The sequence below is a fragment of the Elephantulus edwardii genome, unplaced genomic scaffold (genome assembly GCF_000299155.1).
Source record: "Elephantulus edwardii isolate Elephantulus edwardi_28Jun2011 unplaced genomic scaffold, EleEdw1.0 scaffold00076, whole genome shotgun sequence".
In the NCBI taxonomy this organism is placed as follows: domain Eukaryota; kingdom Metazoa; phylum Chordata; class Mammalia; order Macroscelidea; family Macroscelididae; genus Elephantulus; species Elephantulus edwardii.
The window spans coordinates 14,838,954-14,856,460 of NW_006399826.1; the positions used below are offsets into that span (position 1 = coordinate 14,838,954).

General features: G+C 45.0%; 1 protein-coding gene across 1 annotated transcript in view; it reads left to right on the forward strand.

Annotated features, from left to right (window-relative positions):
* Positions 1-1,784: 1,784 nt before the first annotated feature.
* Positions 1,785-17,507, forward strand: part of SLC14A2 (solute carrier family 14 (urea transporter), member 2) — a 52,522-nt gene continuing 36,799 nt past the window's right edge. Inside the window, exons 1-6 of the mRNA XM_006889215.1 lie at positions 1,785-1,958; positions 4,010-4,190; positions 5,394-5,583; positions 8,240-8,368; positions 12,426-12,618; positions 16,996-17,143. Of these exons, the coding sequence (XP_006889277.1) occupies positions 1,785-1,958; positions 4,010-4,190; positions 5,394-5,583; positions 8,240-8,368; positions 12,426-12,618; positions 16,996-17,143 (1,015 nt within the window). The remainder of the gene's footprint in view (positions 1,959-4,009; positions 4,191-5,393; positions 5,584-8,239; positions 8,369-12,425; positions 12,619-16,995; positions 17,144-17,507) is intronic.

Genomic DNA, 17,507 nt, shown 5'->3' on the forward strand with positions numbered 1-17,507 from the left:
GATGATGTTTGCTGAGATGGACACCTCTAAGATCATGTGGGGGGGGGAAGATTGATTATAATATATTGACATAAGTATATTGACTTACAACGTCTTCTGGGGCATCCACATAAATAAGTAAATAAATCTATTAATCCAGTACTCAAAATTAAGCTAGAAATACTAGATTTCAGAGCCAGGTATATATAGTTGGAATTCAGAGCTATGGAAATTCTGAGATCACCTGGAAAGGAGCAATAAGTAGAAAATGGGCCACAACAGAAATCTGATGGATGCTGGGTAGTCACGGGAAGAGAAGCCAGCCAAGGAGTGAGTGTGTTAGGAAACAAGAGAGAGGACCCCATGCAAAGACTAAAGAGAAAAGAGTCTGTTGAGGAGAGAATCAGTACCGTGGAATAGTGCCAACTGGTCTGGGGTGAAACAAGTGCTTAGATCTGCCAACAAGGAGGTTATGGAGGTCTCAATAAGGGAATAATCACAGAAATCCAACTAAGGCAGGCAAAGGAGTGAAAAGGAAGGGCCGTGTGCTCACTTGAGAAGAGTGGTCATAAATTTGACGGGAAAGCTGTCTACCCAATGATGCCATTTTTCTCTAGCTGCATTCAGTTATTTGGTGAAAACCTGGAAAACGTGGACATTGAGTTTATCCTGGCTGTAATTTCATTACATAAGAACGACAGGGGAAAGAGGGGAAGTTGGAAGAACTAAAATGATGGGCTGTAAAATCTAACTTGGTCAAGGAGGGAAGAGCTGATTAGGCAGGTAGAGGGCTAAAGGATTGGAGGGCTCCCAGAGGAGGGCTATGTCTGTGGAGGAGATGGTGGTCAGCAGAGAGAAAATGACTTCTGAGATAGCACAGTTTGTGTGATAACAAGTCCATATTTTAAACTGGTGACTGAAGAGAAAAAGTGGTTACTACTGGCTAGGAGGACAAGAATCTGAAAAATAAAGAGTAAATAGCCCTAAAGAGTAGAATCACCCCATAGACCTTCAGAGACTGTAACTCTTCACAGAAGCAGATGGCTACATCTTTCTCACATCTACCCTCTTGTCCACAGCCAAGCGTTTTAACTACTGTACCATAGAACTCCTTATAAACCCGTTGTTGTTCTTGTTTTGTACCATAGAGTCAGAACCGACCCATAGCTGACGCTCTGGTGGGTTTTCAGCAACAGTTAATCACACGGAAGGAGTTTGCCCATCCTTCTCCATAGTGCTCGAGAACCCTCAAGGTCAAGATAGTCGAAAAACACTGATATGTACGTATGAACATATGTACCAAAGGGGAAATATTCTTACAGCCTTATGAACCACTGCTGGTTCCGTGGCAGAATTCTCGCCTTTGATGCAGGAGACCTGGTTTGATTCCTGTGCCCCTCATGTGCAGACCCCACCCATCTGTAGGTCGTGTGTTACTGTGATGCAAAGCAGATTCCAGCAGAGCTTTCAGGATAAGATGACGTAGGAAGAAAGGCTTGGCAATCCACTTCTGAAAATGAGGTCAATGACCTGGGAAAAGAGAGGCATCGATTCTAAATGTGTGTCCAAGGAAATCTTCATAGCAAAATGGACTTTCCTCTGAACTTGGAAGAAGGGGGAGAGTTTGAAAGGCACCGGACCCCTGTGGCACCACAGGCCACTGAGCTAGGCCGTCCTGAATAGCAGGTCCTGTATATGCCACTGCTTATCCCCTCAGGACAGGCCTCCTACCTCCTGAGGGCTCAGCCCACCCTCAGATTTGCCCTAACATACCCATTCTCTCTCTCTCTCCAGCTGTGAGCCGGATGAGTGGCCGCCCTCTGAAGGAGATGTCTGATAATCACAGCAGCCCTCTCCTGCCGGAACCTCTCTCCAGTCGATACAAACTCTATGAGTCTGAGTTCACCAGTCCGAGCTGGCCCTCCAGCCCCCAGGACACACACCCAGCCTTGCCCCTCCTGGAAATGCCTGAAGAAAAGGTAAGGTGTATCCACTCACCCCCAGGACCTTCCATAAGTGAGGGACAGGGAAGACACAGAGTGGAAGAAGCTGCTTGCCCAGTTTTCCAACACACTTCAGGGCCTCTGCTGGGAGAGGCTGGCCCGTCGGTCTGGGGGTGGACCTGCCCTACTAAACCATCAGTAGAACGTGAAGCTCTGTGTCAGTAGTCATACCAAGGACCAATAAAGAGCACGCACAGTGGCAGACTTTCACCAGTGTCCAAAAGCATTCTCCCAAGACCCTCTCCTATCACTTACCCCCATCTCCATAAAGAAGGCCTCTCTTCAAAAGCAGACTATGAACACTTATCGGATGCTTAACACAGCTGTGGTCTGATAGCTAGTGATTCTGCAAAGAAATCAGGCTACTAAGGTGAACTGAGGTTCCCCCCCCCACACTTTTTCATGATTATTATTTATTTTTAATGAAAGTTTACAGAGACTTTGGATTTCCATTTATTCATTGTTGCACTTTTCTCCCTGCCCTCTCCCCCAGTTCACTCTTCTCTTTGAAAAGTAAAAGAAAAATTCTTTCATTGTTATACAATCCCTCCCTCTAAATCCACTCCACTATGCAGCCTTCGTTCTGGACTCCTGTCATGACAATAATACCTAATTACATATCCCTTTTAAACAGTTCTCTCCCTCATCTGTTTCAATGCAATATACATAATTTATCCCATCTTTCCCATCCTCCCCCCAACCGCGATGTCAGTCCCATTTTACAACAGTGGCATTATGTAGTATTTGTCCTTTTGTGACTGAGATATTTCACCCAGCAGAATGTCCCCTAGGGTCACCCATTTTGTATAATATTTCATGAGTTCCTTGTTTTATATGAGATATATACTTCACGTACCATAAATGTTTATGTGTATGTTTATGTGGCTTTTATAATTTTGACAAAATTGTGCAAACATCTTCATTATTTAATTCTATCCTATTTCCATCACCCCAAAAGGAAACCACCATACCATTCATTAGCGGCTACACACACTTCTCCAGTCACCTCGGTTTTTTAACTTATAAAAACCCTGTGCCTTCGCTTCGGGATTGCAGTGCAGTTTCTCACCACCAGGCACCAGAGCTCCCTAGAAATCTATTAGGAATCTCAAAGGCTTTCAATTAGAATCCGCCAGATCCTCAGCAGGAGAATGACTCCTCCTGTGTGACTTACTGCCTTTGAAAACCTACTAGATGGGCTGATGTGACTCAGTGGCACACAACAACAATGATTAAAAAAAAAAAAGTCTATTAAGCTGCCAGGAGAGGAGGAAGCCTTTTCTTTTATTTCTGCTCTTGTTTTTATCATTTCAGTTTTTTTAGAGGGTGTCAGGTTTTCTTGCTGTTCTTTTTCAATTTGCTGGAGATATTGGGTTAGAGAGTCAATAGTCTGTTTTTCCTGTCTTTTGATGTGTTTGCTTATTGCTATAAGTTGACCTCTGATTACTGCTTTGGCTGCTTCCCAGAGGTTTTGGCAAGTGGTGTTTTCATTGTCATTAGTTTCAAGAAACTTTTTAATTTCATTTTTTATTTCTTCTACTACCCAGTCATGTTCAAGCAAGGTGTTGTTCAGGGAGGAAGCCTTTTCTAACTGGCCACTTTCATTTAAGATGTTTTCAACGTGTAGGTAGTCGTATAAATCAGTACTGTTTCTTTTTATTCTGAATTATATTCCATGATATGAATATACCACACTCTGTTTATTCATTTATCAATTGCTGCATCTTAGACTTGTTTCCACATTATCGATAATGTTGCTTTGAATATTAGTTTGCAAGGTTTTATATGGACGTAAGTTTTCGAAACTCTTGGGTTACAAAATCCTGAACATAAAGAGGGCATTAGTCCTGAGCAGGGTCCTCTGAAACTGGAGTCCCCTGAGAATGTTGGTCAGTGAGCTCTCTGGTCTCAGGATCCTTTACTTGATGTGACCCTAAAGCCTGACACTCTCATCCACCCTTCCCCAATGGCCCTGTTCTTCCTGAAAGCCATCTTATTTACCATTTTTGTCCTGGCTTCCCCTGCAGGATCTCAGGTCATCCACCGAAGACAGCCACATCGTGAAAATTGAAAAGCCCAATGAGAAGAGTAAAAGGAGAGAAAGCGGGGTGGCCCAGAGGAGCTCCTCAGCCCACGGGGGCCTCAGCCTCTTCCAAGCAGTGGGGTACCTCACCGGTGAGATGAAGGAGTGCAGGAACTGGCTGAAAGGTAGGCAAACACCAGTAGGAGCTCCTGGGCCAGCCACAGGGGACGCCAATCCCTCTGGCTTGGACCGAGAAAGCTGCCTCTTCCCTTCCCACAGGCTCTGGGTTGACTCTGGTGGAGCCTTGTACACCCACAGTCCTCAAATTCCCACCATTCAGAATTAAAACTGGGCTGAGTTCTTTGGACTGAGAACTACATTCTTTGCAATGTTGCCTATATAGAATCCAGGGCAACCACACAGCCATTTCCCAAGTGACCATTCATTCCTTCACCTGTCCCACAGCCTTTCATGATGTGAATACTGTGTGCCAGGGAAATATTGGCATCACTGTTTCAGGGTTCTTTAAATGTCTTCCCACTCCCCACTTCCCTGAGCTACATGCTTCAACAAACATCCCCTTACGAAGCCCCACCTGCCCCCACCTGCGCAGGTCACCCTGGAAACCAAACCAAAGAATAAAACAGAATGTGTGTTCCCTCTTCCAGACCTGGCTCCCTCCAGACCTTAATTCAGAAGTGATTTTCACAGCTCAGCTGAGCAAGTTTTCCCCAGCATCCTTTCCCCTCCTCCAGGCCACTTCATGCTGCCCAGATACCAGCTCTCAACTGAGTTACAAGCACTGTGTAGAGAATTTGCCGCCCTGCCCTCCTTCCCTTGGACCAATGTGTTTCCCTTAGAATGTTCTGGAAGCTTCCTTGCCAAGCAAGCTGATGGCTGGAACAGGGTTCAATTGGTCTCAGAACATTTGTTTGTTTTCTTTTTTTAATTTTTTTTTAATTTTTCACTAGTTTATTTACAAAATTCAAATACAAATTTGAACAAATTCTTTCAACTTCCCTCACCTCTCCCAGCCATCAAACTGTACAACCCAATGATTAATCTCCCCTTCCCCCTGCACATCCACATCCCTCTGCTTCAGCTTCTTCCACCCCTCCTGGATCCTTATACTCATTCTACAATAACAGTCTTATACAATATTTATCCTTATGGGACTGAATTAGTTCACTCAGCATAATGCTCTTCAGTATGGGGGAAAACTACCACCCATTTGTATGGGGAAAAACCCAGATGGCTGGACTACGTGTAAACTCCACCTGGTGTCAGCTCCCCTGAGCCCTACCAGGCTCTGCACCCCTGTCTACTTAGGTTAACATGCAGCCAGTGACCCAGGCTGACCCCTGCTGATGACCCTGCCTGTCTTCCAGATAAGCACCTGGCCCTCCAGTTCACAGACTGGGTCCTGAGGGGCACTGCCCAGGTGATGTTCGTCAACAACCCCCTCAGCGGGTTCATCATCTTCATCGGGCTGCTGATCCAGAATCCCTGGTGGATGGTCGCCGGCTGCCTGGGCACCATTGTCTCCACCTTGACCGCCCTTGCTTTGAGCCAGGACAGGTGGGTCCCTCTCTATAGGATTTGGCAAGGTGCATGTGGCAAGTAGGAGGAGACGTATTTACTTGAGTAGCCAGCCAAAAGAATCCTTCCAGCCAGTCCAGTCTCTTGGGCATCCACTGTGAGCGCGGCACGGTAGATCCTCACGGAATGGACCAACTCCTGGTGTTCACAGCAGGGGCTCACCCAGCTCTGTGATCCAGGGTCATCTGGGAACCTTCCCTTTGGAGGGAAGCACAAAAGAGTCTCCTTGTCCTTATCAAAAAGCTGTTCTGCCCCTGTGGAGACCACACTCTAGTTAAGAGAGACAAGATTAATGGACAGAAAATGTCTTGGAATAATATAAAACGGTGTGTGATCAAGAGCTCTGAGAAGGCAGGAAGCAATGCATCGCTGGGGGATGGAAAGAGCAGTTCCTGGGTTAGACATGTCGAATATGAGGAGAGTATGAAAGAGGAGAGCAGGGTGCGAGGGAGAAAACAAGCTGGGCACAAAGGTATGGGGTGCATGGGGAGAGTCACCTCTGGCTGAGGTCGCACAAGACGCAACGTTGAGGGACAAGAACAACAGCTAGCATATGGCAGAATGTGACCATTTCCTTGGACTTTGCCATGTTTAGATTCCAATCCCAAATTTCCCAGACATTCGGAATCATATCAGGTACTTGTTCAAAAGTAGAACTTCTTATCCTGCACCCTCCCCTCCACAGGTGTTCTGACTCGGTGTATCTGGGCAGAAATCAATTTTCTTTCTTAAAGTGTATGATGGTGTGTGCATGTGTGTTTTAAGTGCATATATATAATAAAGCACTTGCCATTTCAACAGCTTTTATTATGGTAAATACGTTAAGTAATAGCATTCACCTTTTCAATGTTTTTTTTTTCCATTTTTTGTCTTACATTGGTTTGCTTACAAAGTTTGTATACATTGTGTTTTACACTATTCTTCATTCACATTGTGTTTCATGCAATCGTTCCCATGCATTATGTTTTCTAATTGGTATATCTATAATTTTGTTATAGTAATTATTCTCATCAATTATACAACTATCACTATATATTCTTAGAAACACTATTGTGTACCATCAAATCAGTTCTGACCGCTACAGAAGGAGATTGCCCCTCCTTCTCCAGCACAGCATCTGGTGGATTCAAACTGCATACCTCTGGGATTGCAGTGCAGCTTCTTGCCACTAGGCCACCTGAGCTCCCCTTTGGGCAGTGTGTTTGGAAGACACTAGATTATCCCACATTTAACCCCTTGCCCTTGATCCTATTCTCCACCATAAGGGCCCATGGAACAGACTAGAACTTGCCCATGAGAGTCTCAAGGCTGGAATCCTTACAGAAGCAGACAGCCTCATTTCTCTCCCACGGAGCAGTGGACAGCTCCAAACAGCTAACCTTTGAGGGGTCACTGGAACTCTAACAATGGAGGAATTTGAGTTCAGATGGATGAGAGGCTGAATTTTTTCAGGGACAGGATTGATGAGACAAAAAATGGGCTTAAACCATGATTTATTTTTGTGCCTCTATTTCAAGTAGTGGATTTCCCCTTCACAACCCCTACTTCCCTGTGGTCTTACAGGCTGCTGGCGCCGAAATGGCCCTGGAGCTCTTATGGTCTAGTGGCAAGAAGCTGCATTGCAATCCCAAAGGCACACAGTTTGAGGCCACTGGCTGCTCTGTGGGAGAAGGATGGACATTCTCCTCCTTTGAGATTACTGCCTGTGAAAACCCTCTGGAGGGTCAGCTCCAGGTCGGTTCTGACTCTACAGTACACAACAACAACATCAGCCCACGTCTTGCTGCTTTCTCCCTCCACTGTGACTTCTGCCAGGTTCTCTGACTCATTTGCTGTGTTACTTCAGCTGAGCCTTTCCCCCATCTCAGCCCCAGTGTCCTCTTCTGTAAAACAGTCAGTTCAGCTTAGAGGAGCCTGAATCCTTTTCTCTGGTAGACTGTCTCAGCTTTTCCTCCTCCCCACAATCCACAGGTAAGATTTCTTGAGCCATTCAGAGTCACTGCAGGTTTCTGTCAGATCCTTCTAGATGCAGAGCAGTCTGACTCTCCCCTAAGAGGCAGAAGAGGGCTTAGCCACAAAGACCCAAACCCAGCTCAATGCAGATGAGCCACTTCAGACTCCTGAGACCCCCCCTGGGTTTCCTCAGCTATAAATCTGTACAGGATGAGCCTGCCCAGCTTTCTCCCACAGAACCACTGGTGGATTGACACCACCTGCCTTTCAGTTAGCAACCCAACATCTTACATATGACAGAAGACAAAGCGAAATAAGCTAATCCTACTACTGCTTTTTTTCCATGCAAATAGCTGGCATGCTGTGTGGGCTTTTTGCCATGTGCACCCATCCCTTGCAGGAGGGGGAGGGGTGTATTTTCATAAACACATGCTATGCTAATTTTTCACTTGCACACAGAGTGACCAAGACACGTGTACATGTGTGCATGGGTAGATGTACGTGTGTACATGTGTTTGTGTGTCTGTTATATAGAAAGGTGCTGGCAGGCACGTGGCTGCCATGGAGGGGGCTGGCTTTTCTCTGGACAATGTTACCTACTTTAAGCTTATCCTCAGAGGACCAGAAGAGCCTTGATAAGCGCCTGTGAACTCAAATGCAACGTGGTTCTGTTTCGCGCCAGGTCCGCCATTGCTTCCGGACTCTACGGGTACAACGGCATGCTGGTGGGGCTGCTGATGGCTGTATTCTCCGAGAAGACGGACTACTACTGGTGGCTCCTGTTTCCTGTGACCTTCATGGCCATGGCCTGGTGAGGCAGCTCCCTCTCCCTGCTTCCTGGGGCGTTCATGTCTTAATCTGAAACCTTGTGGAGCCCAAGGTCTTCCTGCTCAGGCTGGCCTGTCTAGCAAAATAGTGTGAAAGTGTGTGTGTGTGTGTGTGTGTGTGTGTGTGTGTGTGTGTGTGTTCAGTTACAACACAGTGGGATCACTTTTTAATTTGGACTAATGGAGACCTTTTAGAGCAGCAGAGGCTTTGGTTCTTTTTATTGTGCTGAAAATATCCCTTGAAATGTATACTTTAAAATAAAAGCTAGAAGTTACTGAGTGTGAAATATCTCATGGACTGCCAAGAGAACAAATAGATACATCTTGGGGGGAAATGCAGTCAGAGTGCTCTTTGGAGACAAAGCGGGTGAGGCTTTGTCTCGTACTGTGAGCATGTTGCTAGGAGAGGTTATTCCTTGGAGAAGGACATCATGTTTGGAAAGGTAGAGGATCAGCAAAAGAGAGAAAGACCCTCAATAAGATGAATTGACAAGGGGAAGGCAGCAACAGGCCGGAGAATGTCAGAGATGATGAAGATGGCACAGGACAGGATAGGAGTCAGATCTGTTGTTCATAGGGTTGCTATGAATCATACTCACTCGACGGCACCTAAAAACAACAAAGCATAGCACTAAGCAAAGTGAGGTTATTATCGTCTACGATTTGCAGAAGGGAAGCTCAAGACATGCAGAGGTTAACTAGCTTGTCCCTGACCATACTCCTTTGCAGAGTGCTTTTGAATGTTGGCCAGCTCAATGCCCAGCCTCTGCTGTCAAACAGCAGGCCACGTGGCAATCAGCACCTCTGTGGCCTAACGCTTCAACCCTCTGAAACTGAAAATGCTCTTACAGTATCCAAGGACTTTCCTGAAAGAGAATTTCTATATTTAAACACAGAATCTGTGAAGTAAAGTACCAGATGAGACCTTTCAGTATGATCACCTCATTTTGCAGATAGAATGAAAAGGTCAAGATGAAAGGGAGTTGAGTACAGGGTATGCTCCGCGCTCCTTCATTCACGGGGATTGACAACAAGTCTGCAGAGGGTCCAAAGTGTCTGTAATGTGCACGATGTCACACGTAGCAGGAAGCCTGACGTGGATCCACGTCACCCAGCCTCTAGCTTCATGTACATTTACCACCCTGTGCTCCATGCCTCCCAGAATCCCTCCCAGACGTGGATTTTTTTTTATTTTTTTTTTCATGTGTGTGTATTGTCAAATCGGATCTGTCTGGTACAGGAGGAGCTTGCCCCTCCTTCTCGAGCAAAGCATCTGGTGGACTCGAACCACGTACCTCTGGGATTGCAGTACAGTTTCTTGCCACTAGGCCACCAAAGCTCCATTGACGTGGACATTTCTTAAAACATCTCTAAGAAGTAGATGTCTTCTTTCACTTTCAAACTCTGAAGTTAGTAAAACCAGTTCGTTTAATTTAGCTTAAATACTATTTCATTACTTTTCAGTAGTGTTTACAAATAAATAACTACATTATGCATTCTGGGTAATTTCTTTTTCTTTTGGGGTTTCTTTCTTTCTTTTTAATAAAATTTTTATTTTTACTGGTTTACTTAAAAAGTTCATGTACATTGTTTTCCACACCAGATCTTTCTTTTGACAGTCCATGGTATACTCAGTACCCTTCACCAACAGCACAATTCAAAGGCATCAGGATTTTTCTGTAGTTTGGTTGTGTGTGGTTTGTTGTTTTGTTTTTTCAGTTTTATTTAAATTTATTATTAATTTCAGTAAAAATTTACAGAGACTTTAGATTTCCATTCAGTCATTGTTGCACTTTTCTCCCCTCCCAATCCTCCCCCCTACGACACTACCCTCTTGGAAAAGTAAAAGAAAAATTTTTCATTGTTTTACAAACCCTCCCCCAGGTCCACTCCACCATGTAGCCTTTGCTCTAGACTCCTGTCATGACAAAAATACCTAATCATATATCCCTTTTAAACAGTTTTCTCCCTCATTTGTTTCAATGCAGTATACATTATTGAACCCATCTTTCTCAGTCTCTCCCCAACCCCAAGGTCAGTCCTGTTTTACAACAGTGGCACCATGCAGTATTTGTCCTTTTGTGACTGAGATACTTTACTCAGCATAATGTCCTCCAGAGTCACCCATTTTTAATAATATTGCATGAGTTCCTTGTTTTTCAATGCAGTATAATATTCCATTGTGTGAACATACCACAGCTTCTCTATCCATTCATTTATTGATGGGCACTTAGGTTGTTTCCAACTCCTTGCTACTGTGAACAAAGCCACAATAAACATGGGTGTGCATATATCTGCTTGGGTGTCAGCTATGGTCTCTTTGGGGTATATTCCCAGTAGTGGAATTGCTGGGTCAAATGGTATCTCTATTTGCAACTTTTTGAGAAAGAGCCATACTGCCTTCCACAGTGGTTGCACCATTTTACATTCCCATCAACAGTGGTTCCAGTTTCTCCACAACCTCCCCAGCATTTGTTGCTTGCTGTTCTGTTAAATTTTGCTATTCTGACTAGGGTGAGATGATATCTCATAGTTGTTTTAGGGTTTTTTCTTTCTTTCTTAATCAGTGGAGACCAAAAAAAGCTAAAGCAGAAATTTCCTGAATGTTTCCCATATGAACTGTGTCAGGGCCAAGAGAACCTGTCTTGCATACATTTGGGTTACAATTCTAGACTCTAAACCCTTTTGCCAGGCCCTTAACCTTTCTGTGCTGGGTGGTGCTTTGTCTTTAGTACTCTCTTATTTCCCACTTAAGAGATCTGGTGGCTTAGTGGTAAGGAGTTTTGTTGCCAACCCAAAGGCAGGCGTTTCAAATCCACTAGCTGCTCTGTGGAAGAAAATGGATGCACTCCTCCCATGCCATTTACTGCGTCTGAAAATCTGGAGATTAGCTATGAGTCAGTTCTGACTTGACAATACACAGTAACAATATAATAAATAGTTGCACTGCTGACCCAAAGACCTCTCCAAATCCACTAGCTTCTCCATGGGAAAAAGATGGACAATCCTCCCATGCTGCTTAGAGCCTCTGAAAACCCACTGGTTTTCACATCAGCTTAAGTTGATTGTGACTTGATGGCATATAACAACAACAACAATCCTGAACTAAGTTTTCTACTTCTAAATTCATAAATCGATTCCTGAAACCCTTGAAATTTAATCCAGATGGTGGTGGTTGTTAATCCAGGTGCTAAGTGCTAATAATTCCATTTTCCAGATTTATCCCCACAAATAAATATCTGCAGAGCACTTGCGATGTGCAGGAACTATTCTCAATACTGGGGATCACTGTGAACAAGAAAAGGTCTCTATCCCACTGAAGTTTATGTTCTACTTGGTGAAACAATAAGCTCATACCAGCCAAGAAAGAATGAAATTATAAGATGCAGTAGATGCTAAATATCTTAAGTGACTTGTCCCTTTCAGAGAAAATAAAAAGTGTTGTTCTGTGACATCAAGTCAAGTATGACTCATAGCGACCCTATGGACAACAAATTTGGGCCCTGTCCTATCCTGTGCCTTCCTCATCATCTCTGTCACACTTGAGCCCATTGGTGCTGTCATTGCGTCAGTCTAGCTCACTGAGGGTCTTTGCCACCTTTGCTGACCTTCCGTTTTTCCAAGCCTAGTGTCCCTTTCCAAGAAATAGCCTCTCCTAGCAATGTGCCCAAAATATGTGAGATGAAGTTTCACCATCCTTGCCTCCAAGGAGCATTCCAACTACACTTTTCCCAAGATCTATCAATTACTAAGAGCAATTAACTCCTGAAGATTGTTCACTCAGCCTAAAGAATAGATTTGCACTTAGGTCTGTTATGTCTCCAAAATCCAAACTGAAAATTTCCTTTTCACCCAGTGGTCCCTAGAGTGCGCTAGAACAGCTGCTTTCATTGGGCACATTACCTCCAAACCAACCAGTGGACCCCAAGGCTCTCAAGGAAGCAGTGAATCCGTGTGCCAAGAAAGAAACAGTGAGCGGAAGAGTGGTCAGAAATAATGAGATCGAGAGACCTATTAACTCTGTGCTGCTTCCATCCTTAGCCCAGTTCTTTCTAGTGCCTTGAGTTCCATCTTCAGCAAGTGGGACCTCCCAGTCTTCACACTGCCCTTCAACATCGCCGTGACCCTGTACCTGGCAGCCACGGGCCACTACAACCTCTTCTTCCCCACAACACTGGTGGTGCCTGTGTCTTCAGTGCCCAACATCACCTGGACAGAGATTGAGATGCCCTTGGTAAGTTGTCCAGTAGAAGAGGTAGAACCTGAGATTCAACCTCTCGTGGTGCTAATTAATTGTGCATTACTCATGGTCTCAGCTTCTCTAATTCTATCTCCCTGATGATGGGACTCAGGTGAGGAAAGGCTGCTTCCACATTGATACATATGTTCAACACATTCTTATTAGGCTCCTAAAATGTGCTGGATGCTTCTTTGAGTTCTATGAACACAAGGCAGACAATATCCCTCTTCTAGAAAGTTTCTACTCTGCATAAACAAATTATAGACAAATAAGTATTAACTGACAATATAAAACAATAGCATTGAGATGGAAATACTAGCTATGATGGATATTAATAAAAGAACAAGAGACTAAAATGTTTAAAATGAAACTTTTTAAAGTTACCTTTGATGAAAAACAGTGTGAATTTTCATGTGTATTGGGAGTTCTCAAAAATAATTTTATGCCACAGAGGACATTCAGCAATGATGCTGAACATTCTACAGAGTCTGTGAGGTGAAGGGTCATCATCCTTGCCTCCAAGAAGCACCCCTGGTTTCACTTACTCCAAGACAGACTTATTTATTCTTTTCTGTGGGATATTCAGCACTCTTCTCCAACACCACAATTCAAAGACATCAATTCTTCAGTCATCCTTACTCAGTGTCCAACTTTCAGATGCATAAGAGGCAATTGAAAACACCATGGCTTGAATCAGATACACCTTAGTCTCTACACTGACTTCCTTGCTCTTTAACACTGCCACCAAGACATGTAGTAAGTAGGCATGGTCAACATGGTGAGGGCTTGGAGATCAGGCCACCCAAACAACATTTGAGGACACGTTTTCTAATATCTGAAAGGGAATCATCCAAGCAATATTCTGAGTCTAGAAAGCAGAGAGAACCAGTGGATGAGCATTAAGGGTGACAAATTTCAGAGGAATACAGTGGAGATTGTGGCTAGTTTGAAAGAATCATCAATGGCTGGTCTTCAGGTGCAAGCTGCTTGTGAGTGCTCTGGCCCCACATTGGCCCTGACATCCACACATAAGGAATTATCCCAGAAACAGCCCCAGGAACAGATGACACTTGAAGGGGAAAAAAGACCCACTGAGCATCCATCTGCACTGTGGGATTGTAAAGCTCAGTATTGAGAGGACCAGAGTTAAGAGTATCACAGAGATGCTTCGTTGGATCATCTTCAAAAGGAGAAAGCAGAAAGTATTAGAACCAAGACCCAAGTTCAGATACCCAGAGACCCATGCTCGATCTCTTAACTCCCACCACACTACCACTCTGACCACCAGCTCTTTCTCCCTTACACTAGTTGGGTCCAAGTTTTGAACAATCAGTGCCATTTCCCCTCCTTCTCCATATAACAAGGAGGGCAATGATTTCCTTTTTGTTTAGCCAGCTGGCTGTGGTTCCATGGGAGTTTATCAGGAGTCAGGAGGAGGCTGGCATTCAGTAAATTTCCACCATACACCTGACTGCCCTTCACACCAGGGTGTCAGCCATGACCTCTCGGGGAGCGTGGAGGGAGGGCAGGAGCGCCCGGTGCCACAGTTCACCAGGCTAAAATACGGATCCTGGCTGAGGACGATTCTTTCTAAACCCAGGCTCCATTCCAAGGTATCTTGTTCCCTCATTCTTCTCATTCTTGACTGCTTGGGCTTAAAACCTATGTTCTTTGGTTGAAGAGGGAAAGTTGCAGTGCCCCAGCACCCTGCATTCTTCAGACCTGGGGAAGTTGTAGGGGGTCACGGGATATTTATTGAGTAGATTTCCAGCCTGTTTGTCACACGTAAGCCGAGTTCTCCAATCTGGTACAAAGTGTTTTGGGGATTCCTATAAATAAAAGTGAGCCCCACCCTGCCATTCCTTTCAGAAATTTGTAGGCTCCAGTCCAGATAATGTTTGGTTATTAGAAGGCCACCCAGAGACTAGTGAACCAAGCTTAAAAGACCCATGGAGCTATTTAGATATTTAACCCATAGAGAAACCAGACTGGTCCCAGAATCAAGTCAAGTTGATAATAAAGCACCACATTTTATCCAAAAGGAGAGATATAATCATCTCCCAATATCTACAATAGATTAACTACAGCTAATTTTAAAAATAAATGGAGGGAAAGCCAAAACAATAGTTCCCCATGAAAACAACCTCGACAGGGTGACCTCGCATGTGTCAGAGAAAGATTTTCAAGGGCTGATTTCTGAGAAGGAGATCACCAGCCATTTCCTCCAAGGAGTATCTGCGTGGATTCAAACTGTGTAGATACCAACCTTGCAATTGGTAATCAAGTACTTAACTGTATTCATTACCCAAGGACTCCATAACTAACCCAGTAGTCCTCAAACTCTATTGTATTTCAGAATCACTTGATGCGTAAGCCTTATCCCACCCCATGCCAGTTAAATAAGAATGCTAAGGCATCAGAATTTTTTCAGAAGAACCCCAAGTGATATTGATGCTCAACAAAGGTTAGGAACCACTGAATTAATCTCAATCACTACAGTTCTAGTTGGTGCCTATTGAGTACCCAGTCCTCACAGCATCCCTATGCTTAAATGCATCTTTCACAGCTGGGTACTGAATAGATAACCTCGAAGATGCACGCTCTAGTAGCATAGTCTGTAGGGAATTGTGCTGCTAACTCAAAGGCCATGGCTTCCTGAGGGTTCAAATCCACCAGAAGCTTCGAGGGAGAAAGATGAGCAATCTCCCCTCCTGTGATTTACAGCCTGAGGAACCCAATGGAGGGTCAGCTATGAGTTAGTACCAAACTCAATGGCAATGAGCTTGAGTGAAACCTTGAAGAGGTCCGATGACGTGGGAATGGAGATAGGAAGTTCACGGTTTTGAAGCCGGATGGATCACCTGCTAGGCCAGCCTCCTTATACCTTAGGGGAGGACACCAAAACCCAGGAGGAGGACATGATGTGGCCACAGTCACACAGTGAACCTGGAGCCCTGGACTCCCAGGCCAGTGAGCTCCCACCCTGCAATGTCCCCTCTTTCTTTTCCTCCTTGAAAGCATTGGCCATATGTGGATGAGTCAGCCTGGTGGGATAGAAAGGTCATTTACATCGGTGCCAAATCTGTTCCTGTTGAGTTGATTCCAAAGTATAGCAGCTCTTTATGTATTGGAATAAAATTATGATCCACATGGTTTTCTGTGGCTGCTTTTGTAGAAATAGATCACCTGGCCTTTCCTCTGAGGAACCCCTTGGTAGACTAGAACTGTCAACCTTTAGTTAACCACCAAGTGTATTAATCACCTGTACCATTCAGAGATTCTCACTGTCAAATTAATCATCTCAAATTCCAACATCAACAAGTCACTCTTGAGCTCTGAATACTTGGGCTTCCTACTGTTCTCTGAACACTTGACAGACGACCTTACCTCAATGTTGAGGGTCCTTTGGTATTTTCAATTGCTTCCTACGTTCACACCACGCTCTGCTGGCTTGATAGGCAGGAGTTGAGCTGCCAATCCAAAGCTTCCAATCCACCAGCTACTCTGCGGAAAAAGATGTTCAATCTCCTCCCATGTGATTCACGGTCTCTGAAAACTCACTGGAGGGTTACCTCTGAGTCAGTGCTGACTCGATGGTACACAACCACAACAATCCTGTTTGCAAAAGGTGGGCAATTAATATGGAAAACCAAAGCAGAGTTCATGTCTTTGAATTGGGGTGCTCACGAAGACCATTGAAGATGTCGTGGGTGTCTCACAGAGCACACGGATCTGTCTTGAACGCAGTGACGCCAGAGTGCCCGTTAGAGGGAAGGAGGATGAGACTTCATCGCATACACTGTGGGCATTTATCAGTGAGATGAGGCCCCAGAGAAGGATATTACAGTTGGAAAAATAGTTGATGAAAGAGGGGAAGACCCTCAATGAGATGAACTGACAGTGACTGAAGAAATAGGCACTTTTGATCAAATTATCCCTCAAAATGGCCTCCAATTTTTCCAAGAACATTTCCTAGAATATTCCCAGTATTCCTAGAGGGGGCTTTTAGGACTGCACAGGGACTGGAGAGAAGCCCTCAGTGCTCTGGCAATCTTAGTCTCCTCAACTCTCTGGTTCCCTCACAATGTCCACTCTCCAAGCCTGTGTTCCGCAGAAGGCTCGGTGCCCAGCCCCTGGGCCACGGGTGTGCCTGCCCAGCCTGAGGGACGCTCAGATGCCCGCTGGGTGTTGGAGTGAAGCGCTATTTGTTCCAGCTCTTGCCCTCTCGTGTTCTCTCACACTTTCAAGGGCACCGTCAGCCTCCCGTTCTGCCCCATTACGCTCCCAGCAAAGGCTCGGGCCTGACCCTGAGGCCCAGTGTCTGCATCATCAGCCCGTGCTCAAGTGACCTGAACTCTGTTGACTTTGCAGCTGTTACAAGCCATCCCCATCGGGGTCGGTCAGGTGTACGGCTGCGACAATCCCTGGACAGGTGGCGTGTTCCTGGTGGCTCTGTTCATCTCCTCGCCCCTCATCTGCTTGCACGCAGCCATTGGCTCAATTGTGGGGATGTTGGCAGGTAGGACACAGGCCTCCATCCTTCACAGTGGTCCTGGGATGCTTCTTGTGTGGTCACTTTTCCATGTATCAGAAAATAGTCTGGACTTAAGGTTCTTCCCTGAGATACTAAGACATTTCAAGGGGTAGGGATTTATTTTTGTTTTCCCCTTTCTTGAACTATTAAAAGGAGCAGGATGCAGTAGTCAGACACGTGGAGAAATGTGAGGATTAAGACCCAGTCAGCCTGTAAATGGGACTGCTGGGTGCTAAGATCTGAAAGGAAGTTGGTAATGTAGGTGGGAGTGGTGAACAGTAGCAGGTTATGCAGGGGTTTAAGTGATCACCATGCTGAAATTTGCACAAGCTAAAAGCAAAGCATGGCG